The 25,853-nt window shown below is 35.5% G+C and overlaps 2 protein-coding genes and 4 non-coding genes across 12 annotated transcripts; 5 read left to right on the top strand and 1 right to left on the bottom strand.

Annotated features, from left to right (window-relative positions):
• The first annotated feature begins 1,764 nt into the window (after positions 1 to 1,764).
• Positions 1,765 to 4,457, top strand: nsy-7 (Transcription factor nsy-7). Of its 2 annotated transcripts, none has more exons than NM_001268380.2 (5): positions 1,765 to 1,843; positions 2,338 to 2,664; positions 3,139 to 3,294; positions 3,531 to 3,662; positions 4,168 to 4,457. In NM_001268380.2, the coding sequence occupies exons 1-5, from the start codon at positions 1,766 to 1,768 to the stop codon at positions 4,357 to 4,359; spliced, it is 885 nt and encodes a 294-aa protein (NP_001255309.1). In that variant the 5' UTR covers position 1,765; the 3' UTR covers positions 4,360 to 4,457. The 2 variants fall into 2 exon arrangements, with proteins under 2 accessions (NP_001255309.1, NP_001255310.2); NM_001268381.4 differs by having other exon boundaries at positions 3,184 to 3,294; positions 4,168 to 4,454.
• Positions 4,330 to 25,758, bottom strand: sax-7 (the record flags this gene model as incomplete). 6 transcript variants are annotated; one of them, NM_001038307.5, is made up of 17 exons in its annotated part: positions 4,330 to 5,736; positions 5,781 to 5,896; positions 6,082 to 6,403; positions 6,812 to 6,982; positions 9,271 to 9,603; positions 9,843 to 10,647; positions 11,191 to 11,459; positions 11,674 to 11,964; positions 12,212 to 12,496; positions 13,264 to 13,554; positions 14,110 to 14,300; positions 18,285 to 18,381; positions 21,056 to 21,200; positions 24,095 to 24,387; positions 24,726 to 24,802; positions 25,139 to 25,316; positions 25,637 to 25,758. In NM_001038307.5, the coding sequence occupies 17 exons, from the start codon at positions 25,683 to 25,685 to the stop codon at positions 5,654 to 5,656; spliced, it is 3,996 nt and encodes a 1,331-aa protein (NP_001033396.1). The 6 variants fall into 6 exon arrangements, with proteins under 6 accessions (NP_001033396.1, NP_001033394.1, NP_001294162.1 ...); NM_001038306.6 differs by having other exon boundaries at positions 4,751 to 5,727; positions 25,637 to 25,748; NM_001038305.3 differs by lacking the exons at positions 24,095 to 24,387; positions 24,726 to 24,802; positions 25,139 to 25,316; positions 25,637 to 25,758 and adding an exon at positions 21,229 to 21,552 and having other exon boundaries at positions 4,384 to 5,727; positions 21,056 to 21,158.
• C18F3.7 lies at positions 7,452 to 7,568 on the top strand. The gene has a single exon (NR_056281.1). It is a non-coding gene; the product is annotated as an Unclassified non-coding RNA C18F3.7 (non-coding RNA).
• On the top strand, positions 18,010 to 18,155 carry C18F3.12. The gene has a single exon (NR_056280.1). It is a non-coding gene; the product is annotated as an Unclassified non-coding RNA C18F3.12 (non-coding RNA).
• Positions 20,682 to 20,900, top strand: C18F3.11. The gene has a single exon (NR_056279.1). It is a non-coding gene; the product is annotated as an Unclassified non-coding RNA C18F3.11 (non-coding RNA).
• Positions 25,719 to 25,833, top strand: C18F3.6. Its single transcript, NR_056278.1, has one exon. It is a non-coding gene; the product is annotated as an Unclassified non-coding RNA C18F3.6 (non-coding RNA).
• Positions 25,834 to 25,853: the final 20 nt, after the last annotated feature.

Here is a 25,853-nt window from a genome sequence, read left to right as displayed (position 1 = left end):
AAAATTTAAGAATCGCATCTTGATTATTTTTTAAAGACTGCTCTTTCATATTCTGCTGAATCGAAATTGATACCTTCACCTTAGTTCTCATTGAAAAGTACTTCAATCTAATAATCATTGAGCATTCTTCATTTTCTGAAGCGCATTTAAATGTTCTGGTATATATATAAAGCGTAAACTTGTAGATTTTTACCGACTTTTTGTTTAAATCACTACTACCGTATTATATCTGCTCATTTTCTTTTGTGAATACTTGTCTCTCTAAAGTCAATAATTTTTGTTTGATTGATAGAGAATAAATTCCATATTCCCATAGCAAGTACCAATCATAAAAAGTGTCATTCTTCTTCTTCTTCATCTTTTCTTCCTTTTTTCGTCCATTTCTTTATGTGTGCGTACTGTTTGAAGACACACTTGTCGTCATCAAATCGAACACTTTTGGAGCCCTTCCACCACCAGCCGCTCTCTATTCTCTTTTCATTCAAAATTAGTATTCTTTGCCTGTGTCCCTTCTTTCTTTCTCTATCCTTTCATTCAACCAACTGTTGTCTTTTATATTGTGACTCTTTTTCACATCTAATTTTGTATTAGGAATCATCCAATATTGGATTTAAAATCATTGCTCAGTTAATTTTTTTTCAGTTCGCTCAGTTAATTTTTTTTTTTTTTTTTTTTTTTTCAGACGCTCAGTTAATTTTTTTTTTTTGAAAATAGGACCTATCGAGGGAAATCCGTCCTGTAGCTTAAAATATTTTTAATTTTTGACGATGAACATTTTCACAAACATCATCCAATTTGAAATGAAAATGAAAAAGAAACTGTAAAATTGAAATAAAATTGGATGTAAGTGTTGCCAACCACCTGCGTCTCATAAGAGAGTAATCAACTAATTCTATTTAATGCCTTGTCACAAATTGGCAAAGAAATGTCGATAATGAATAGATTGAACAATTGAAATGTAAGAAACAAAGTTGAAACCCCTAATTTTGAACTACAAAACAAAAACAAACAATTATGGCACCGTAAATAATTTAAACTATTGTTGATTAAGCTCTTGTACAATCTCTAGAACTTTGGGGAAATGGCGTTTTATTCCTGTTTTTGCTTACAGTAAAAATTTATGCTCAATTGGAGCATCTTCCATGTGTATTGGCATTGCTCAACCTTCGTGGTATTGCTGAAGTTTGATAAATCCGATGCACGCCTAAAACAAAGACTGCATTTTAAAACTTTTCATTTGATCGATCTGAATTTTAAAATCTGGTAGTTAAAAGAAAAAGGAATTCGTCAATTTTCAATGTTCCAGAAACAAGTGTCCAATGATATACCTAATTCCGTACTCTCTTGATGTATTAATCATCTTCCTCTTGTATGTAGGTTGAAATTTCTGTAAGTTTTATGGAAAATTGCAACAATTAAACTTGCTCTGATTTTCAATTAAACATTATTCATAGACCTAGTTTCCAAAAAAACATTAATTTTAGTTAGAAGCTCTGTGCAATTGACGCAACTATTGAAAAAATGTCATCAAATTCATAAAGTTTTGTGATTTTTATTCCCCTAATACTGATCAACTACACTAATCATTATCATTGCCTTTTTCAATTCCTAAATTAAACCAATAAACTGCGCTTATTTGCTTATCTACTACCTTCACCTGCTCCCTATCACCCCAAAGAGCCTTTTCGTCGTTTCTCTCAACTCTTCAAGCATTTATTCTTTGCATTCATTCATTCCGAATCAAACATCTAAACTTTTTTTCAGAATGTCTTCGGATACAAAATACAAATATGCAGTTGTGAGGATACCAGAGACTTCGGTTGTTGATTTCTTTTCCCTTATTGTAAGTTTGCAAAAAAACTTTACGGATATACGACTTGTAGGTTTAAAGAGGAGAAGATTCAGTGGAGGCGAATTATAGATAGCTGTTGAGGAAGGTTGTCACACTTATTGTGAATCTTGATCAAAATTTCAATTCAATTTATTCACTAAAATTGTTGGGGTTATTGTATTAAATTGTCCCAACTCGATATACAAATAAGTTAGAAAAAAAAATTTGGTCAGACCAAGGAAGATTTCCGTAGAAATCTTGTATTTGGGATGTATCATGCATTATGATAAAACTAGAAAATAACAAAAAAATATATAGCAAAAGTTGATTCGTCTGTGAACAACTAGTGGAACTGTGTAGGGCTCAAGGAGGATGCTTGAGGAGGCGCCCTTGACTGGCATCAACGTGATGGATTACCTACTAAAGTTGTTTAGTATGAACTCTTATCTGATAGAACTGAAGTTAAACAAAAAACAGTTTTTTTATAAATTCAAAAATGTTTACAGGTTGCGAAAGGATATTCAGATGTATCATTTGTTGCATCACTATCACAATGTAACTTGCGTGATGATCCAAATGATGATCAACCAACGACTTCTTCGAATTCTGTAAAAGAATCAATAAATGACGATGAATCAAATTCAGAAAATAATAAATTATCTCCACCACGAAGACAATCGAATCCTCACTCATCACTTCCAGCCATCTCATCGTCTACTGTTAAAAATGAGCCAACTGATTCTTGGACGCCATCGGCTCTTTCTAATGATCCAACTCCAGATCTTTTATCAGCAACAGTTCCTGCTGAATTACTCACCAACTTGTTTGCTAAGGTAAGTGCTGTCTAATCTTTTTTATTCTTTTATCAATTTGTATGAGTTCAAATGTTTGATCTAACAATACAAACCACTACTAACTACAGTATATATTTTGTCTCCTGTTCTCGATTTTGATGAATTCATTCCAATATAGACATATATTATCAAAAAATGTGTTAGAAATATAAGGGAATCGCACTAACTTCTTAATATGTTTCATGATATTTACTGGTTGGAAATCCCAAAGTTGTTACAGATAAATTAAAATTCATAGAAAATTTTAAACATCTATAGGAAAAAGTATGTTGGAGTACTTTTAAAGCTCCCAGCTCTGAAACTAGGGTCAAAGATAAGCTAGTTACCAACCTTATCCCATGTAATCATTAATTAAATGTATAACTCCACAAAACCTAATCAATGTTGATTTGATCTCTAAAAACCCTTGATTTTGTCCTTGTCGCTACTCACATTTTTTGTTTTCTCTTACAGACGAAATCTACCGAACCAAAACCTCAACAATTATTCGGATTCCAGGCATCAGGCGTTGATTTCGATTTATCAAATAATGAATGGCATGAGAATTTGAGATTACCAAATGGAAATGGGACTGAAAAGTATCACCCGTACGGAGGGAATAGTAAGAATGTAAGTTTGAAGCTAAATAGTTTTTGTGTCAAGTTCACCCCGGGGGTACGGTATTTTTAGCAAAATTTCCATTTCTATTAATAATTGTTTTTATAGATCAGTCTTGAAAACTTTGAAGCTTTTTCTGATACAGAAATTATATATTAGAGTATTTATTTTGATCGAGGGGGTTGAAGAATTGATTTCCAATTTCTATTTTAATGTTTGCAAAGTTTCATAAGTTTTCCAATTTTCAGGACTCACCACTTCAAACAAGAATGAAAGGATGGCAAAGGGAATATATTAAAGAAGTGATTAAAGATAGTCATTATCCAACTGAAGAAGAACTTCGAGATATTGAACAGAAATGTGATTTGAGTAGGAAACAGGTGAGCATCCCAGTACAGTAACCCAAAAAACGGTCTAGCCTCAATTATTGAGGCTCATTTTTTGGAGAAAAACTCCCCCAGGAGGAGCAATGAAAAATGATCCTAGATCTCCCTTATTTTCGCAACCGTTTTTTCTATAAGTATTGCACTTCCATTGTCAAACCTTGACAGCGTACATCTCAGTTGTCGTTTGTTATATTGAAAACTTGTCAACTAACAAAACATTTTCTATAGTTTGTAACTTAATATTTATTGAAATGCTAACGACGAAGTGATTCAAAGTGAAGCATTCGGGTGTAATATTAATAGAAGAAATATGGTATTTGGTTTTTAATATTTCACGATTTTTGATTTAACTAACTAGGGAATATTGTTAATTGGGAAATTGCTAGGAAGACGCCTGGTCTTTCATTTAAAGTTTATTTTGTCTTCCTAGTAATTGCCCAATTAACAATATTCCCTAGTAAGAAGTTCTTAATTTTATAAAAATTCAAATATATTTCAGATTCTTCGATTCATCGCAAAACGGTTAACCAATCCAAACCGAAAACCACGTGTAAATCACCATGACGAAAAGCGAAAAGAGCAGGAAGAACGGGATTCGCTGGCCGATCCGGATGATGATATGATCAATGATAATGAGGCAGTAACGAATCTACATCATATTTTGAATTCACTGCAAGAGACGACGGCTTGACACAACTATTTGTTTTTAACTACTGAATTTGATTTTAATTCTTTATTAAAACTTGCATAATGCCTTTGCATATATAAAAATGAAAAAGTGTTTGGTTTCTTCGATTGATTGTTTGAAATTTGTGTTGAAATGGTAAGTGAAGGGGGACAGGAGGAAATTGTTCAGAAGAAGAGTGTTTTGAATTCTTGTATTAATTTAATTTTGCATTACTCCTACCAGAGCTTATCCTCGAATCTAACTCTATAAGTCTAAGACTAAAACCTATGTTTGAAACATGATAAGGCTTACTTAGTTAATGTGGTTTTTCTTTGGTAAAAGCTCTGGCAAACGTCAATGTGATGAATTTGGAAATACAAAACATGAACTGAAAGTTCACAAAAAAGTACGCATTTTTCGAAAAATTATAAATATTTAGTTCAAAACCACCATTTTCTTACAAATTATTCTGTGCCCTCTTCAAAAGCCAAAAGAAAGACGGAAAAGCTGTGCTCTTCTATAACAAACCCAAGGCGGGGGATGATTTAGGCAATGATGGGGGGAGAAGAAAGAAAGAATTTGGAAGAAAAAAAGAAACATTTAAAGCGATAGTTTGCAAACAACTCAAGGATTTTGTTCAGAAGATGAAAAACAAAAAGTCACTACCCACATGGTTATCCGCATATTACTGGGATGAAAATGAGAGAAGATAAATGAGAGAGTGGTTTACAGAAAGATGAAAAAATCACAACTGAAATCTAGAGAAGATTGTGGTACGATAGATCAGAATGATGCGACTCGGGAAGAAAGGAGAAAAGTGGGGAGAAAATGAAACAAGAACATAAAAAAAAGAAGAAAGCGCACTCAATTGAAAAATAGAAAACGAGTTGTGTGTGTATAAAATTTGTGATAAGAACTTCGAGATTTGGAATCTGAAGATTTGAAGAAAGATGGGATGGGATTTTGATGATGGAAGAATAAAACATAGAAAATGGATAAACACATGAATTTTCGCTTCTGGCGGTATATGCTTCAAGAATAACAATTTTGTGTGAAGAAGAAGGGGATGAGTTACCCGCATAAGGTGACGAATGGTATTGGTTCTGTGGCATGAATGCATTTGCACAAGGAAGCACAAATCATTCTTCCAACCGGGAAGAAATGAAACAGGAGGATGTGGGGGATTGTGGAGTTACAGAAATACTACAAGATATCATGGAAAAAATGGAAACAGATGAGAATGAAAGTACACATAAATAAATAAGCTCAAGCAATTTCGTGTAATAAAATGAAAAAGAAGGAACACGTGGATAGTCTTCTAGACAAACGTCGACGTTGATCCTTTCTCGGGCCGTTCGGCCGGCATCAAGCTCTTTTGTGGAACGTATTGACCTGAAACAGCTTTTGAGGTTCGTAATAAGCTCTTAATTTTATATGAAACTTACCAATAAATGATCCATCTTCAGTGAAGACTCCTGGATCTGTGTCTCCGTATTGTGCCATACTGTCAGTTTCTGATTCGGCTTTGGAGCCCGTCAATGATCGCTTTTCATCATCATCGCTGAAAAATTCAAGTTAAAAAAACACAAAAATTTTAAACTGAACTGAAAAATAGTATCGAAACTTTGTAATCTTTCAAAATGTTTTGCTAATAAATAATAACTTTCAGCTAAAAACAAAAATTGTTATTATATACACCGTTTTACGAAGATTATTTTAAAAAGTAAAATTAAAAAAAAACCGTACGTTTTGTAGTCTGGTTTTCCAAGAATCGGTTCTCTTCCTTGCTCACGCTCACGCTGTGATACTGGATAGTTTTGTCCACGTTGACGGCAGACAACACAGCAGATGCAGCAAATAATGAGCAGCAGAAGAAGGATCAGCAAGAGGAGAATCAAAAGATAGACATTTCTTTCACGAGAACTCGTTCCCGTCGTCGTGATTTTTGAGATTCCAGACAACGTTTTCGTCGTTTCACCGCCTTCTGGATCAACTTGAAGAGCAGCAACACGAACATCGTATTTCGTTCCTGGGCTCAGGCCATCGACATGTACGGTAAGTCCATCATCTGAAAGAAAAATTATTAGGAAACTTGTATTCTAAAATTAAAACAGTATATACGCTTTAGTTTTTGGATTATAAAATGATAAATTTTGAAAAATAATATGATATATTCTTGAATGTTAATTTTCACAAAATTTCGAATACAAACCTAATTTAACTTTAAATAAATGTTGATATTCACTTTAAGGAATTTCGTTAAGCTACAATACCCATTCATCAGCATCTTGTGGCATATATTGAACTTTTTTGCACAGAAATCGAAAAATTGGAGAATTTCGTTTTGCGATTCTTACTTTTTTCGACACTTTGAAAAAAAAATCTCAGATAAAATTTTTTTTGGTTAATTTTTAAATCTTTTTTTTTTGATTTCTCGGATACAATAACGTTTAAAAATTAAGCAAAAAGAACGTACCAGCCGGCTTCACAGTCTCCCATTCATCAGCATCTTGTGGTTTGTACTGAACTTCATATGTATTTCCAACAGGAGCACGAGATTCATCATCATACTTGGCAGGGCGGAACGAAACATTGAAATACTTGTCTCCAATTGCATTTTCAACGAGGCTAGGCACTCCAGGGTCCACTGTAATAAAAATAAATTGATATTGTGTTATAGAGTGTAATCCAGATGTTATGCTTATGATGATTCACGAATTTTAGAATAATTTGTTTTGGGTTTCCCAGTGATCCAGATTTTCCCATGGAAATTTTTGAAGGGCTACGGTTTTGTTCCACACAAAAAATATAGCTTTTCAAAAATGTAAAATTTTAGTCCGAAAAAGGAAAAAATTTTAATATTTTTGGTTTTCGGTCGAAACATATTTTTTCACCAATTCCGGTAATCTATTTTACTGATTGAGCTTGCAGCGAAAATTGAATAAAACAAAAGTAAACGAAATGAAAGAGAAGGAAAAAGTGATGTAATTCAACACCAAGCCGTCAATCCTGATGACACAACTTCAATTTCAATTATCCCTAGGCTATCCTTCTCCATCTCAATCCATTCTTTCTCACTTTTTGTACCCATCGTACAGTAGTCCTTTCGCGCTTTTAACCTAATTAATCGGCGCCTAAAATGTCTTGCATTGTACTCATCCAGAAGGGGCTCCGTGAGCCATCCCGTCTACAAAACATGGCTCGTTTTCTCAAATGCTCACTGCTCATTTCTTTGCACAAAATGGGTTAAGTCTTGGAGCTCGAGGCCATCTTTTTTGTCCGCTCATTTTTCAAATCGATTCGTCTTCTTTTCCATTTTTTCCACGGTTGGAATAAATAAAAATGAAGGAGAGCAAAAGTTGAGAAGAACAAAACGAAAGAGAATGAAGAGTTCCGGATTAAGTGTGTGGTGTAAAGCCAAAACGTTTGTTTAGAACCTTGTAGATGAACTCAATGAGCCCCTAAAGTTTGTCAAGTGAACTCACCAGAATTTGGAGCAGAGGCAAGAAATCGAAGATGTGTAAACAGTAGAAATGATATAATATGAAACATTTCTCCCGTATATGCCTAGTAATTTGATGTTGTTATTCTCTTTTCACAACAACGTTGAAGACTAGAACGAATGCGCGAGAATCGAAAGTGTCGGTTTATCGAAGAGAATATGAGGTGTAGTGACGGAACAATAGTACTGCAGGCAACAAGAAGGGCAACAATAATATGAGAGATGCGCGCCAGCAAACTCTGATATCTACACTGCCGATCTAGTAATATTAGTAGTTGACCACCAGCAACAGAGAAGCATACACACCGACGACGAAAAACGAGAAGAATTGACCAAAAAAGCAGCGGAGACCAGAGCTGTGCGGAGCCAACTACAAAATTGGACTTCTCCTCTCGTCTACGAATACTCAGAGCCAGCTGAGCCCTCGCTTTAAGCTCTCTTCTATAGGTGTGCAATAGACGAAGGACGTTGAGCAGGGGTATGTGTGTGAGTGTGTGTCAACGAGAAGCAGCAGCGGGCACCGGACGACGGGCTCGTATTGAGGAGAACAACCACAGGGGCTTCTGACTCCGCCCCTAATTGCGAGTGCAAAAGAAGAAGAAGATGAAGCTGCTGCTCTACAAGGGACACACACCATCCACGTCCATCGTCCTTCGTGGTCCTCTCGAAGGTCCAGCTATTTCCTGTGTTTCTTCTCTTTTTGCTCCTTCTCCAGCTAATGAGTCGAATGTGGAACGAAGAACACGCGCAGGTGGAAATGAGTGAGAAAAGAAGGAGAAATGACCGCGAGAAGACCTAATGAAGCATGGACGAACCGAACACAAAACACAAAAGGTTAGTGAATAGACAATGGTCCTTTGCGGGAAAATATGGCGAGAGCGTACTGAGAATTTTGGTGGTTTCTAGGTAACAGTCCGCCTATTGAATAAAGTTTTGGTTGGCTTCTGATGACCTATAAGTTCTTCCCAGGAAAAATTTCCTACAAAGTGTTTGCACCTAGAGAGTACTAAAAATAAGATTCTAGGATTTAGATAACCGAGACTTAAAAATATGTTCTAAAAATACCGTACGCGGTTTCGACACGAAAAATGTTTCTTAAATGCGAAAAAAGATGTGCGCCTTTAAAGAGTACTGTAATTTCAAAATTTTGTTAGTGGGGAATCTGAATAAATAACTCCAATATAACACTAAAACCACAGATTTTATCAAATCGCGGGAAAAATTATAAAAATCAATTCCAACGAATGTTTAAAATTACAGTACTCTTTAAAGGCGCAATAATTTTGCATTAGACAAAAAATTCTCTGTGCCGAGACCAGACACCGCATTTTTGGAATAAATATCAAAATTTCGCATCTGGCTAATACGCAAAATTTCAAAACTTGATAATTTTCAATTGTCAATATTAAAAAAAAAATGTAGAAAACTCTTACCTCCAGCAGCAGTTGTTTCTGGCAGAGTGGTAGCATCCGAAGAATTTGGATCACCTTCTCCTGCCGATGTATGTGCTCGTAAAATAAATCTGTATGGTGTCTCATTTTCGAGTCCAGTAATTCGAATCTCTTTTGAATCCGCATCGATTTGTTTCCGAGGACACGATTTTTCGACGAGTTTCCCGTTTTGAGTTTTACAGTACTCCACCTCATATCGTGCCAACTTTCCGTTAGTCTGCCGTGGCTTTTTCCATACAAGAACAACGACTCCCTTTTCACCACCGACTTTTGAGTTCATTGGATATGCGCGAAGGGATCGAACTGGTGAGGGAACTGCAATTTGAAAAACATTTTAAATGGGGAATGAGGTCTCTGAAAAGAGATAGAGGAATAGAAGGAGACTAGCTTATTACGAATTCCAACGCGAGTCTCTTCATTTTTTGTTTCAGTATGAGAATTTATGGAGGGTGTCTTGAAAAAAAGTACTAAAAAATATTTTGAAAATCTTGAATGATGTCAAAAGTGTCAATATCTCATTTAAATATTTTTACAATGTTAAAGTCATGTCCTACCTCCTTCATCAGTTTGGAAATCAATTGTATCACTAGCTGATCCTTCATGAGCACCATTTGTGACTTGGATGTAAGCATGATTCAATGTAGCTGGCTTCAGATCTGTAAGAGTTCCTTGAGTTGCACTTGGACCAAATACAACAGTCTTCCGAATTCCAGATTGTCTCTTCACACGAATTGATCTCTTCCATCTGAACTTTCTTTTCTCATCATCTTCGTCATCTTCTGATGAATCGTCCGAGTCTTGATCTGCTTCATCAACCCAATATGTGATCTTGTATCCGGTGAAGTTTCCGTTGGCAGTTTGTGGATCAACACCATTCCATGCAAGTGTAACAGTTGTTCCACTCTTTTCAAGAACACGGAGACCACTTGGAATACTGCTTGGAACACCTTCTCCAGTCCGTCCTTCAACAGTCTCAGGTACAACATTGGTTCTTCCTTCACTATTGACGGCTTGAACTTGAACTTCATAGGGTTGGAATGGTTTAACATCCTTTTCATCATCCAAATTAACAGTTACTCTATCAGCAAATGGATCTTCTACTGCTACTTCTTTCCAATCTCCGACTCTTTGATCTTCATCCTTCGGCCGATACTTCACAACATAATGGAAATCAGCTCCATTCCATTCCTCTCTGGACATTGGTTTCCATTGAACAATAATGTTTTCTGGACTTGTTCCCTTTGCTGCTACTTCATCTGGATTTTTATCCGGCTGTTTGGCAGGTGTCTCACATTGATCCTTCGCTAACCGTGCAGCACTGTCACCAACAGAATTACGGGCGATAACACGGAATACATACTGAAAAATTGCTACGATTGAAAATTTTGAAAAATAGATAATTGTAGTTTTGAAAATTTCAATTTTTTTCCATTTTAAATGCCGTAAAAACTAGATTAATGTTTACTTTGACCAGATAAATTTCATAATTGAAATTGGTTTTTTAAAACATGATTTTTATAGGTTTTTTTTTGGAAATTTTGCATTAATCTTTTTCTTAAAAAACCGTATTACCCAGACGGTCATTTTACGATTTTTGTGCCAAAAAAAAAACCAGATCTCGACACGACAAATTTTTTTGTTAAATTCAGACTGGTGTGCGCCTTTAAAGAGAACTGTAGTTTCAACCTTTTAATTCTGTGAAAATTTGATCAATTCTCGCCACCCGTTTGTATTTAGCAATTATTTTTTTCGGCTCAGAAATCGTGAAATTTCGCGTCTATAAAATCTATATAAACTTTTGATGTAAAATGTTGAGTCTCACAATAAATTTTTAATGGAAAGTTGATGCATTTTCGGTAAAATATTGAATTTTAATTTTTAAACAAAACCATAATCACTCACTTTTCCAAATGGTTGTAGTGAAACAGTAGCATCACCAGTTGTATGTCTAAGATTATTATCAATCTTATCATTTGGATGAGCAGCTGATGGAACTGGATGAGTTCTCCATTGTGATCCTTCAGTTTCTGAGTCTATTTGATATTGAACCCAGAATTCTTTTATTGGAGCAATTGTGTGAATCGACTCATAGTGTTCGAATTTGATAAATGCAGTGAGTGAGTTCTTGTCACAAGTTTGAACCCACGCAGAGTGAACAGCCACAGGAACATCTGAAATTTGTAAAATATGAAGGTTTTTTTCTGAATTCATATTCAATGACACAGTTTTAGAAAAAAAGTTAAATCTTTTCTCAATTTTTTCCTCAGAAACATAAACAGATTTTGATAAAATTTCTATATAGTTTGTCAAATTTTCATACATTTGTTTCCGATTTTTCGATGATTTTTTTCTCTTTGAAAATAAAAAAAACCGAAAAGTGCGTACCCTTAAATTGAATTTTGATTTCCTTTTCAACTTGATCCAATTTAGTGCTCACAACACACTTATACTTTGCAGTATCATCTTGAGTTGGATTAGAAATCACTAAAGAATGATCATCATCGATTTTATAGTGTCCCGAACTGATTCGATCCTCCGGTAGAGACTTTCCATCGACAAGCCATTCATATTTTACTTCTAATTGATTATCAGCTGTTGCATCACAAGCTAATCTCATTTCTTCACCAGCCATTCGTACTTCTTCAACACGGGGGAATGGTTGAACAATTGTTGGTTCTGAAAATTAGACGATTTGTTTTTTTCTGATTTTATAGAATTTAAAAAAAAAAATTATTTCTTCGATATTTTTTTGGAAAATAGAGAACAACTTTTGTAAGATACAATTATAAAACAACTGGGTTATTTTATTTATCATTTAACTCTTTCTAATTTTCTCATAAATCATAAAAGATTAATGAAGGCATAAATCGAAAAATATCGTTTATGGTTTCGAACTTTCACCAAAAATTAAAAAAAAACTTACTTCTAACTTTCAGTGTAATGAGACCAGTTGCTTGACCATATTTATTGGTTCCAATGCATTCATATTCTCCTTCTTCAGCAGCTGTCACTTCACTGAACACGAGCTTTCCAACACCATAAGCATCAGCTGGAATCTGATTTCCTTTTGATCCGGAAATCATTGGAGCTTCCCATTTTACAGCTGCATTTGGACTTGCAAAGAATTTACATTCAAGTGTAACCTTTTTTCCAGCAACTGCTTCAACTTCTTCCTTTCCTGGATCGATGAGAAGTTGTGGTTTGAATGCTGAAAATTTAAATTTTTTCAATTGAAAATTAAATTTTAAAAATATCTAGAAAAGTTATCTGGAAATTTAATTGTTTCTAAATACCAAAATCTTAATTGAGTCAAAAAATTGGTCATAATAATTTTTGCGTAAAATAGTTTAAAGGGTATTATTGTTTTAAGTATGACTCGACATATACCACGTTGTAGCATGATACACAGCAGAACCCGGTAGATGTCGGGCCATGCAAAAAATAAACTCTTTTTCTCAATTTTTTGTAATCTTTGATAATTTTCAAACACTGACTTTGTTTGGAGTGTAACATTTTATTACTAGCTTTTTGTCTATTATAAAATTTCATATGTTCATGAAAATTTTGATTTTCTGTTAGAAAACAGTTAATATCACCAGCGAAGAAAGGTTTTTTCATTTCAAAAATGTGTGAAACTATAACGTATCATGTTTTTTTTTGAAAATTTGAATCATGTAGAGAAGCTTCGACTCTATTTTATACTTAAAAAAAACTTTACTAGAGGCCATGCAATGTTTTGTGGGGCAATTTTTTTTTATTTCAAAAACAACCAAAAATATTACAATCTTTTCTATAGTTCACAATAGATTCGAAGCTTCCCTACTCACATAAAAATTTTTTTAAAGATACAATTTCACAAACTGAAAATCATGAATTTCTTATTTATGAAAACCATATCGCCCGAGACAAAACTAATTTCTCTTTAAGAGTAACAAATAGTTTCCAAACTTTTTGTTTGAAAATCAAAATTCTTACCAAGAAGATTCAGATAGAAATTGGTCCAAAGCCATCCATGCTTATTCTCAGATTTACACTGATATACTGCATTATCTCCTTTACCATAAGTTCCCTTCTTGACATCAAAAATAGTAAGTCTTGTTCCTTCAATTAGATATCTATCATCTTTTTGTGATTCAATTTCGACTCCATTCTTGTAGAATGTCACTTTTGGAGTTGGTTTTCCGTAAGTAGTACAGTCGAATATTACTTTTTCACCTTCACTTGTATTTGTATTTGGTGGTGGTCCAAGTGGCCAGTATGGAGCAGCTGTAAATTACATTATTTTTAAAGTTAGTAGGAATTTACAGATTTTGTTTTTTGGCAAAAATCAATTTAATGGAATATCAATTTTTTTAAAACCAAATCCTTTAAAAAATAACTCTAATTTTTAATTTTTTAAAAATAGTCATATTCGGTAATTACGACCCATTTTGTAAAACTAAAACCCCACGGACGTAATTTCACTTTTAAGAAAAAATAAATGCTGAAACTCGAAATTTAAAAAAATTCAGATGAAATGAAAAAAAAACATTTTCATAATGATTAATCATGCTTTTAGCATATTTTATTTAAAACCATTTTCTTATTTATTCCCATTTAAAAAATTATATTCGACCCCAATATTTCCTCGCAATTCTCAAAAATTTCAACTTTTCTCATCCAACTTCCGATGTTTTCCAATAAAACTAGTCTTCCCAAACTCATCTAAATTTCCACGCAATGACCCCATCGGACAGAGGGCGAATTCTATTTTTTTTGTTCGGAGAATATTCATCCAGTCGAATTAATCGTTGTCGAGACAACAAAAAAAGAAACACTTACCCTCGACTACAACATTGAATGTTCGATCAATATCCTGTTGAGTTGCAAATCGGCAATCATACTTTCCAGCCTTGTCTTGTGTTACATTGAAGACGAGTGTTTTACCGTATGATTCGAATCGAAATCCTGCAGCATCACTATCTTCACTGATCTCACGACCATTGTGGAACCAACGGGGTTTTGGTGCTGGACTGAAATCATTACTTATATATAAAAAAATACAGTTCGTCTGTCCATAGTTTGTAGTCTATGTAGTCTTTGTAGTCTGTGACGTCACATCCAAAGTCAGTGAGAGTTGTGGGCGGGGCCGATCACCTTCGTGGTGAGACCCATCGTGGTGAGACCCTTCGTGGTGAGACCCATCGTGGTGAGACCCTTCGTGGTGAGACCCATCGTGGTGAGACCCTTCGTGATGAGACCCATCGTGGTGAGACCCATCGTGGTGAGACCCTTCGTGATGAGACCCATCGTGGTGAGACCCTTCGTGATGAGACCCATCGTGGTGAGACCCTTCGTGGTGAGACCCATCGTGGCGAGACCCATCGTGGCGAGACCCATCGTGGCGAGACCCATCGTGGTGAGACCCTTCGTGGTGAGTCCCAAAATGTTGGCGGGAAATTCAAATTTTAAGTGAAAAAAATTTTGGCGGGAAATTCAAATTTTCAGTGAAAAAAATTTTAGCGGGAAATTCAAATTTTCAGCAAAAAAAATTTTGGCGGGAAATTCAAATTTTCAGTGAAAACTATTTTGGCGGGAAATTCAAATTTTCAGTGAAAAAAATTTTGGCGGGAAATTCAAATTTTCAGTGAAAAAAATTTTGCCGGGAAATTCAAATTTTCAGTGAAAAAATTTTAGCGGGAAATTCAAATTTTCAGCAAAAAAAATGTTGGCGGGAAATTCAAATTTTCAGTGAAAAAAATTTTGGCGGGAAATTCAAATTTTCAGTGAAAACTATTTTGGCGGGAAATTCAAATTTTCAGTGAAAAAAATTTTGGCGGGAAATTCAAATTTTCAGTGAAAAAAATTTTGCCGGGAAATTCAAATTTTCAGTGAAAAAAATTTTGGCGGGAAATTCAAATTTTCAGTGAAAAAAATTTTGGCGGGAAAATCAAATTTTCAGTGAAAAAATTTTGGCGGAAAATTCAAATTTTCAGTGAAAAAAATTTTGGCGGGAAATTCAAATTTTCAGTGAAAAAATTTTGGCGGGAAATTCAAATTTTCAGTGAAAAATTTTTGGCGGGAATTTCAAATTTTCTGAGAAAATAAATTTTTGGAGGGAAATTCAAATTTTCTGAGAAAAAGATTTTGGCGGGAATTTCAATTTTGGTTTTGGAATCATCTGGAAAATTCCAGAAAATTCTATAATGTTCTAGAACTTTCTGGAAAATTCGAGAAAATTCTGGAATGTTCCAGAACTTTCTGGAAAGTTCCAGAACCTTCTGGAAAATTCGAAAAAAATTCTGGAATATTCGTGGTGAGACCCATAAATTTTGGCCGAAAACTCAAAATTTCTGAGAAAAAATTTTTGGCGGGAAATTCAAATTTTCTGAGAAACTTTTTGTTAGCTTAAGTACCACCTGGAACTGGCGAGACCCATCGTGGTGGGACCCTTAAAAATATGGGCGGGAACTTCAAAATTTATGAGAAAAGAAATTTTGGCGGGAATTCAAATTTCCAAGAAAAATTTTGGCGGGAAATTCAAATTTTCTGAGAAAAAGATTTTGACGGGAAATTCAAATTTTCTGAGGAAAACATTTGGCGGGAAATTCAAATTTTGGTTCTGGAATCAATTTTTTGTTTCAGCACCTTCTGGAAGTTTCAAGAAAATTCTAGAATGTTCTAGAATCATCTGGAAAATTCAAAAAAGTTCTGAAATGCTCTACAACCTCCTATAACTGTAGGAGTTTTTATTTGTTTCGTCACATCTATATTCAAAGAACTTACTATCAGTAGTTAATTATTCAGACTTCTCCAGTTAAGGAAAGTTATTAACTTATTGAAAAAACTGTAACTCTGTGGAATTTTTTCGGGGGAGGGGGACAGCTCGCCAGGCCAACAGTGAGAAAAATAGTGTGGTGCGCGGACCTCGAATGATGTCGGCGGCTGATATTACCTGGGGTACCGCTTTTTGCCTTTTCCCCGTGAGTGAACGAGAAAAAGGCGGGGACTATTTTGGCGTACACGCAACGCAGTTTTATAATTTTGAGTGTAGAAAAATCAGAACATTCTAACTGTCTCTTTGAATTTTCTGAATCGAATACCATGGAAGAAGAAAATGCGATTTAATCGATGAAGTTTCAACTTTTTTAATGATACATTTTCGAATGATTAAAAGGACATCTATGTGTTATACATTTTAAACTCCGCCAGTCGTTGGCCGCGCCGGAGGCGCGGTCATCGGCTGGTAATTTGATAAATTAATAAAATAGATAGTATATTTTGAGGATAAAAAGCCGAAGTTTTTCACAAAAAATTTCAATTTTATTCCCTGTACCATATTTATATTAAAAACCAACTTTTCAATTTCAAAGTTGATGTTTCTCATTTTAATTGACCATCAACACATTCATTCATAAATATAAATTTGAAAATCCATTAGAGCCATCTCCTCCTGTTCTTTCGTCACCGGAACTAATGGGTTAATTATAATGTTAAGAAGGATGCCCCACTCTCTTTCAATTTATACCGCCAGGTTAATTGCTACTGTCATGATACTGTTTACGTTTATCCATGTGTGTGCACTACGTCTGTCACCTCACCACATCCCACTTCACATCAATCGAGGGCAACACAATATCCTCTCGCAGGTGTTGTGAAGCTCATGAATAGCAAACGAACGAATCCATCTGATGACTTATTAACTGCCAACGTTTCTCACTTGGAAAGTATTGAATATTCAAGTATTTCTTCTCACCCCAACCCTCGAAAATCTCAGACTTTTTGGTCTCGAAAAGCTAAAGAAGTAGTCCCTTGCTTTTTCCCAAAGGAGTCTCATGGAGCAAATACAAGATCGCTATCGGGGTGGTCTGCCGGCATCTCATCCCGTTACTAATAAATTTTGCGACCACAACCCAATATATACTTCAAGTCTTCTTGTCTCATCAATTGCACCATGTTTCTCGCATCTAAAAAAAAGTAAAAGTGGTCTCGTCTCCCTATTGTTGTTATTTTCTTCTCTTCTGTTGTTGTTGGAGGTCCTTCAGCACAAAAACTTGGTTAAAATTGGAGACAAGTATTGGTCATATAAAAGAAGGGTGTACCCGCCGCCAATGCCCTCTCCTCGGAACAATAGAGAAACATTCAAACGTACAAGGGCACGCTTCATTAGAGTTCGGACCTCGTGGCGGCGGAAGGCGGCGGAAATTAGTTGTTAGCGGAAGTGGTTCGAGAATACTAATGTGAAACGAACGCCACAAGTCAAAATAAATAATCAAAAAGCTTGTTCGAAAAGTTTTTTTTTTAAATTTCTGTCATATTCTTTCCGAGAAGCCAGGATCTGCGTATCCATATGATTCAGTGTTTGTCAAGAGGATTTCGAAGAAAGTTGAACTTTCATTCCATACGAGACCTTTAATATCAGCTTGTACATCATTGTCCTAATATCTTTGCTTCAAGAATCACTCATAATCTCCCTCTTATCATTTTCAAAGATTAAAATCTAAAAGAGAACCCCCAAAGCTTCATGTCAATACTTACATCAAAAACATCTAAACAACTCTTCAAACATACACTCTGACGATGTAGTCGTCAACACGCACCCCATCTTCGGAACCTGGCACCAAAAGGGGAACGACAACGAGGCTGTGCGCCAAAGGAGACTTAGAGAACAGCTCCAGGCTCAGCGGGCTCATGCACTCTGCCTCTGGAGCAATAAGCTGTGTAAGAGGAGCACACACTGCATATTGTCCGACGTCGTCTTCGCCGAATCGTCAAAAGTGGACAGCGAGAAGGCGTTTCGTTTTTTGAGCGCAGGAAGGAGCGCGCGTACATACAAAATAAGTGCTGAGATGACGAGAACAGGGTTTGGGAAAAGGAAGAAAAATTGGTTCCGTTGCTAAGATTCTCCTAAAAATTGGATAGAAAGCCACATTTTGCAGAAAAAAGATTTGCAATTTGCAGACCGAAAATTGTATATTTTTAAACGAATTGGTAGAGACAAAAAGTCAAAAACTTACTATCCGGAGAAGAAGCAGTGAAGTTTGTGTTGATTTCCTTGGAGAGCAATTGGAGAACTCTGATTCACGTACTGCTCTGTTGGAGGCATTTGTTGCACTGAAAATTATATAATTAGAACATGTATGCCAAATCAAGTGTTTTAAAATTTTACTTTAAAACTAAATTCATATTCTAATTGATTTTTAGGGGAAAAAAGATAAAATTGTATTTGACTTGTGTACATTTTTTATTTCATTTTCATAAAACACCTATCAAAAATTTCTTATTCAGCTTTTCCCCTGATTTTCAAATTCAAGCCATTTTTCTTTTCCTTACATCATCATCTTCTGTTTCCGTTTGAAAGCCAAAACCCAATTCCATTTCAAACCGCCCATTTCCTCTTCCTGACCCATAATTCAGTTCACACGCTCGTCATGTTCCATCGCCTTCATCATTTCTTTATGAAAAACCAAGTGCAGGTGGTGGCCGTGAAAATCATGATTGAATTGAAGTGAAAGCAATGGTGCCAAAATCATCTTCATTCAGTTTATATAAACAATTTCAGTATGTTGCATGATGCTTCCAAGATTCCTCGGAACAAAATCAGAGCACCGGAAACGACGAGTTTCATGTTGCGCAAACAGATAATCCCTGTGTGTGTCTCGGTGTTTGAAAATGTTTTTTTGCAAAGCTGCCGGCCATCCACTAAAGTATCGGATGTCTGTTCTCTTGTGATTCTTCTTTTGCTGTTTCACTCGATTAGTGAACACATGAGCCCAGTAGACACAGAGGCAGGAAGAATAAGAAGAAGAAGAAGCTTCATGTCAAAAGTGCGATCAATCAGTGGACGCCATCTTTCCGCCATTTCGGGACACGAATAGTTGACTTTTTGGCGCTGCAGTTGAAGCCGAACGACGTCTCCGTGCCCCCTGTCTGTCACTTCTTTATTTCTCGCCTTTCTTTTTTTCTTCAATGTGACCAAGTTTTGGGGGCTCATTCGCACATATGTTACTGACTGGTTTGTCATTACACCAAACCAACACAAAGAAAAAGGAGAGAAGAAGGCGGAGAAGAAGAAAATCGTCAAAAGAGAAAAAAGAAGAGTAGAAAACTAGACGATGACGACGGCGGTGGTAGATTGGGATGACCGCAGAAAAGATGCAGAAGATGCCGAAGAAGAATTGAATTCAATAAAATTGTGATTGGTGATGAGATGACTGAGAAGAAAGCTCTTTTGAAATTCTCAACAATTCGTACAAATTTATGAATTGATACGTTACAGTAGTTGAACTGATTTTTGTCGGTAGGTAACATTTATGGTTCAAGGCACACTATAGACGATGCCCTTCGATAACCCTTTCTCCTTGAAATATGAGCCTCACTTCAAATCGGCGAGAAATTCGAGATTCTACTAATTCGATTACACACCATTTCGACACATTTTCATATTGCTGGAGAACAGTACAATGCACAATCCGAAAGGAGCTTAACCACTTCCGCTTGACCTGGCTTTATGGTGTATAGAGCTTTGCCATCTGTCAGCGAATATTTCAAAAAAAAAATGTACTCCCTCCGATCATCTCTTCGATCATCATCCCACCGTGCGAGGTGGCGATGGTGAAATCTGTTGCGTAGATTCGCAAAAGTGAAGAGAAGAAAAAGCATCGACACGAGCACCCAGCGAATGCAACAGCTGTTTCTTCATTCCCATCGGGTGTGCCTCCCACCGATTTGTTTTGTGTTTATCTAACAACATGTCGATTACTCAGTAATCTCGAGGGCAGCTCATATACACACTTCACTATTATCATTTAGTGTTTGTTTAAACCTCTCCATATTTGTGATATGTGGGCGCCGGAACTTCGGTTATCTGCTATCGGTAAGTATAGCCGGAGATTCTCCCATTGGGCATTCTTGATCCATATTTATAGTACTTTCAGTACCATTTTTGGAAGAAGATCACTAAAATCCATTAGAAAACCGTATGTTCCATTTTTCTGAGATATTGTGAAACAACAAGTTCGACCTTCTATCGTTATTTCTATTTCCCTCGGGGGTTGTCAGATCTCTTTTTCTCTCTCTCATTCCGATTCAACCGTTCTTTCATTCTCTTCATTTTTGGAGGGCGGTGATCGAGTAGAAAATGGAGGTTCAGAGTGCAGTGCCCCGTATTCTTCTCATTCTATTTCCTCTCTATCAAATGCAACATTGTTGGATCAACAGAGATGCAGACGGGTAAACATCGCGCCCCGGCGGCGATTATAGGGGCGGGAAGGGGACGACGAAGGCGAGACACGAAATAGTATCGGATCCAATGGAGACAGCAACACATTAACTACTGCAACCCCCCCCCCCCCCCCCCCCCCCCCTCCAACAACAAAAAAACAACAAGTGGAACAATCAGAAACACCCATTTTCAGATAATTTCAACATTTTTTTCGAATGTGCAATTTCCTCAGAAAGTGAATGAAAAAGTGAAAGTACACAACAATTTTACGGGGCGGATATTTGTACTATGTGTACTTTTTGTTGGCAAACAAAATACACGCACACACAATGGCGCACAAGCAATTTTTTGATTGATCTGATTCAATTTTTCAACTAACGCGGAAAAAACATATAAATTTCGTAATTTTTGAGTTATTGGGGTATTTTAGCGATTTTGAAAAAAGTGAAAATTTCCAAACAAAATAGTTTACTAAAAAGTGTCTGGATTTTTTTTTGGAATAATTAAAACTAGTTGATTAAAATGTTTCAAGATTGAAAATTTAATTTTAAAAAAAGAACTCACAACTACGTCTCTTGTTATTCGTAATTTGCAGACTAAACTGATTGCCAAACTTGTAGTCCTTGAGTTCGATGTTCTCGGCTGTACATGTGTAGTAGCGATCCGACTTGAAATCCGTTTCATTAACATAGTGAAAGAACAATGTGCCCTAAAAAGAAAAATGAAATGAAACTAACCACAAGGAACAGTAGACATCCTAGCAGGAATATGAAGGTTGTGGTATTCGGTGGTCCACCACGACCCATCGTCTCTCGTAACCCCATTGTGATGATGTTGAAAAGGGGTTTATTAGCTGAATATCATAGACTGTCTAGAAAAGCATCAAAAACAGTTTCAATGGAAAAAAGAGATACCCGAAACGGGGGAGACGTGATGGGACAAGTAAGGCGGGTAGTTGAGACGGGGGCTCTGGCAGTAGTGAGAAGGCGAAGAGGCACAGCACTGGCAGCAGTAGCAGCAGCAACCAGCAGCAGTAGATCTCTTTCTCTCTTTCCTATCTCTCACTTGCCCCAAACACAGCACTCGTATTTGTGTGTATTTCTATGTCTCTCTTCACTTCATCTCTTCCTCCTATTTTCTCTGAATTTCACGCTCATTTTCTCTGCGCACTCCTCCTTCTTTCATCTCATGGGTAACGCCTCCTTCTACCACCATCTACACCATCGCTACCACCAGAGAAGCACCAAAAGCGCCGCACGAGCACCCAAAATGACGCTTCCCTCCTTTTCTTCTACGCCTTCCTTTCCTTGCCGTCGTCGTCAACCCAATGGGGAATTACCTAGAGACGAAGCACAAGGAGAAGCTGAAGAAGAAGAATCGGTGAAGCATTGAAAAGAGAAAAGAGCAAAAGAAGATTATAATGGCTATGTTGGTGGTGGTGGTGGCAGTGGTCACTCAACTCATAATCGGTATAAAGTCAGGAAAGGTGAAAGGAAGAGGAAAAAGTGAATGAAGAAGTGCATCCGTCAAGGCGCCGCCACACCAAGGGCTTCAATTACGACACTAATCCGGATCGTACAAAAAGCTTCATATACTACGAAATAGATGAAGAATTTTAGAAAAAAAACAGCGCGAAATTGAAAGAAAAACAAGATTCACTTCATCTACACCATCACATTTTTCTATTTTGTAGCACGAAGAAAGCAGAATACTGTCTGATTGCTTTTTGTTGTTTGACTACAAAAACATTTCAAGTCATGCATTTTTCTGGAACGGAAATATAGAAAAAGCTTGGGCGAGTGTGGTTTTTTGTTGAAAAATTCACATTTTTGGCACATTTTGAAAATATAACGTCTTGAGAACAGACTTGTTATTAAACAGAAAAAATATAGAAAACTAAAATACGGTAGTCAGTCTCGACACGCCAATTTTTTTTAATACATCCAGGCGTGTGCCTATAAAGAGCACTGTAATTTCTACAATTTTCTTCGATTTTTCTTTTTTTTTCTCGATTTTTTGAAATTAAAATGTTATAAATCTTTTTGAGTTTTTTAATAAATAAATATTTGGCTATCAAAAAAAAAAATTTAAAACCACGCCCATTTTGGTACCGTATTTTTGGCTAAAAAATCGCAAAGTTTTGCGTATTAATTTTTGCGTACCATATTTCCGTTTAAGATTTTTATTTGATTGTTCAAAAATAAATTATTTTTATTATTCAAAGTTCAGGCGGTGAGTTTCGTAAAAGTGCAAGACTAATATAAAAACTATTTTTAAAAGCATACAAAAACAACTGCTTTTTGATTCGCTAAAAAAGTAAGCTTTTTCATCATTTAAAACAAAAAAATGGAGACAATTGAAAGGTCTCGTCAAAAAATTTCAATCAAATTAAGACGACAAAACCACCACTTAACAGCAGCTAATCTGTTTTTTCTTCGTTTCTCTCATTCCCGTTCTCTCCTCTCCAAATAGGTTCACACCAGTATCATCATCTTCGTTCATATTATGTGAGGCCACTTTTCACAATGTGTGAATGGAGGATAAAGCTCAAAGGGTTACTTCTTAGGAGCAGCTAATGTCTTTCTATCCACTTCAAAATATTCTCATTTCAACTGGTTAAACTTCAGAAGGTCATTTCTCATCCTTCAACCTCCGGGGGTATGTCTAACTAATTGCGATGGAGACGTAATAACAACGGAAAAAATGTTGCAAACTACTGAATTACGCAACGGAAAAATGGTGGCGGAAAGGTACAAATAGAAGTGGACAGGTGTTGTTGTAACGCAAAAAAAAACTTATTCATCTGATGGAGACGTCGGGAAAAGGGTCTGTATTATAGGGGTTACAATAGAATTTGGACATAGAATATAATAATAGTGAGAAGGGCGATGTATATTGGTATGATGTATGAATAGAAGGCAAGAATCGACAGAAGGACCTAATTGTTAGTACGTACACTAGAAACAGATACCAACTTAACAACAGGAAATTTTAGCATAAAAATGCCAAATGTAAAAATATAATTTGATTGCATATTTGTCGGATAAATTATCAATTCGTCGAAATAAGTGTTTAAAGCTGACCATCATATGCTATATTTTCAAACGTACTTTTCGTGAGAACGAAACAAAAATGCTTTAGATGTTGTCAAAAAAAATCAATTTGGCTTGGGAAAATGGGAAAGTAGTTTTCGAATTGGCTTTAAAAACGAGAATCGTCGAAATCATCCACGAGTTACAATTTCAAAATATAGAATCGAAACACTTTAAAAACTTCTGTTTGATTTGATTTTAATTGAAAAAAAATACATGGAAATTGAAGTTTTCTTTAGTATTTGAAGATTGGAACGAGCAGCAAATTTGAAACTTAATCGCAGAGATTATTCGTCTAGTTATTTTTTTTTCGAAAAATTGAATACGATACAGCCAGAAGCACTGAATAGTTTTTTCTTCAATCTTTCTCCAAAAATCGTTCAATTCTATGAAAATTGTTTGATTTTGGTTTACAAAGAACAGGGAGTGAATGAGAAAAGTTTTCTTGGCACAATGAGGTTACGAGAAACGATCTGTAAAAAGAATGAAAAAAAAAACTGTTATCACTCACTTGTTCATTGCTAGAAATATGACTACTACTGATAGTTTCGAAATGTCCCGGTTCTTTTCCCATAAGAATCCAATAAACTCTTGCGTATGGATTACTAGCAGGTGGAGAACAATTTCTTTGGTACGGATCTCCAACTTCGACAACTACAACTTCTGGTTCCGCAGTTTTGAAATGACGAATCCATGTTTCTTGTACACGGACAGGACGATCAACAGCTGTTCCATTCGAATTTTCAGCTTCACATTGATATAATCCGGCATCAGATTCATCAAGACGGGAGAACACAAGGCTTCCTGGAAAATGTCATATTTATTTCAGAACAGGTTTTCTGAAAAACCGAACTTTTTTTTAATGAGAAATCAATATTTCTCGGTTTTTAGGCCTAACCGAAAATTTCGATTTTTTTTGGATTTGAGGAAAAACTGTTTTCCTGTTTTTCCTGCATGTGGGAGTTTTATAATTGCACAAAAATAAAACAAATTTGTTTATATTTAAATGAAGTGAACTTTTTTCAAATCAGAATAATAATTTGAAACAAACATTTAACTATTCAGTTACTCCATCTTTTTAATTTCAAAAATGTTCCATATTCTCTCAATTTTAGATTTTTACAACAACAAAAAATATTCACCTTCTCCTGGTTTCTGAACAACTTTCTCCGGAAACATGGACGGCAGGAACGTCTTACCATCCTTTTTCCAACGATATCTGTAATAAAGAAAATAGTATAAAAAACATATTTTGAACACTTTTTAATTCTGGAAGTTGAAAAATAAAAATGCAAATGGAAACTGTTCGTAGAGCATAATGTTGAATTTTCAAATTTTTTAATGCTCCACCAAAACTGCCAAAAGGATTTTAAAGCAATTTTAGAAGCAGTAAAAAGACTTCGAATTTTTTTTCAAATTTAGATAGAAACTACCGTATCTTTCCCAATTAGTATTGCATGCAAGTCTAATTTTCAATAAAAATTATTTTAAGATATTTGAAGATTCATTTTTTTTTCTAAATTTTACTTTTTCAGAAACATTACAAAAAACTTACGAAGGCCTTGGATTTCCATTTGCATAGCAATGAATCGTTTGTTCGAGCAGATTACCGGGCGTATTTTTCGCCGATTCATCACTCATTCCACTTTTTTCGACTTTAAAGTAAACGGTATCTGCATTCTTATCGTGAACAAATTGTGGAGGAGTTTCGATCGCTGACCAATCTATGCTGCCTGAAACAGTTTTTATTAGAAATGTTGCTACATATATATGGATATTTGACAATTGTTTCTGTTATAGAAATATTTGTTTTTTGTTCATAAATTTGAGCACATCAAATGCTTTTCAGCGTTTTTCTCAATATTATTTATTTACAATTTTTTTCTATAAAAAGGCTTTGAATATCTTGATTCCATATTTATTTTCATTTTTGCCATTAAAAAACAACAAAAAAGGGCGTAAAATGATGTTGCAATCAAATATGTCAACATGAATCGCCAATCAAACAATTTTCGAAGCGATATGATGTCCTCGACGTCAAAAGAATTCTCACCTGATGATATGTGGCCAGTGAGTAACAAGAGGAATATGAAGCTCCTCATGATGGTGGTCTTTCGACGTGATCTAGAATCGCGTCGAACTTCGTTCGATACTCTTTTTCTATCCTGAAATTGGAATAAAGCTTGCGAAGAATTTTGAGAGAAGTTCGGAGAAAAAACAACGAGAAATGAAAAAAAAGGAAACGTTAAGAATTAAACAAACATGAATTA

Source organism: Caenorhabditis elegans, chromosome IV (genome assembly GCF_000002985.6).
Source record: "Caenorhabditis elegans chromosome IV".
In the NCBI taxonomy this organism is placed as follows: Eukaryota; Metazoa; Nematoda; class Chromadorea; order Rhabditida; family Rhabditidae; genus Caenorhabditis; species Caenorhabditis elegans.
The sequence above is the reverse complement of the archived record's forward strand: the minus strand, read 5'-3'. Positions and strand labels throughout refer to the sequence as shown.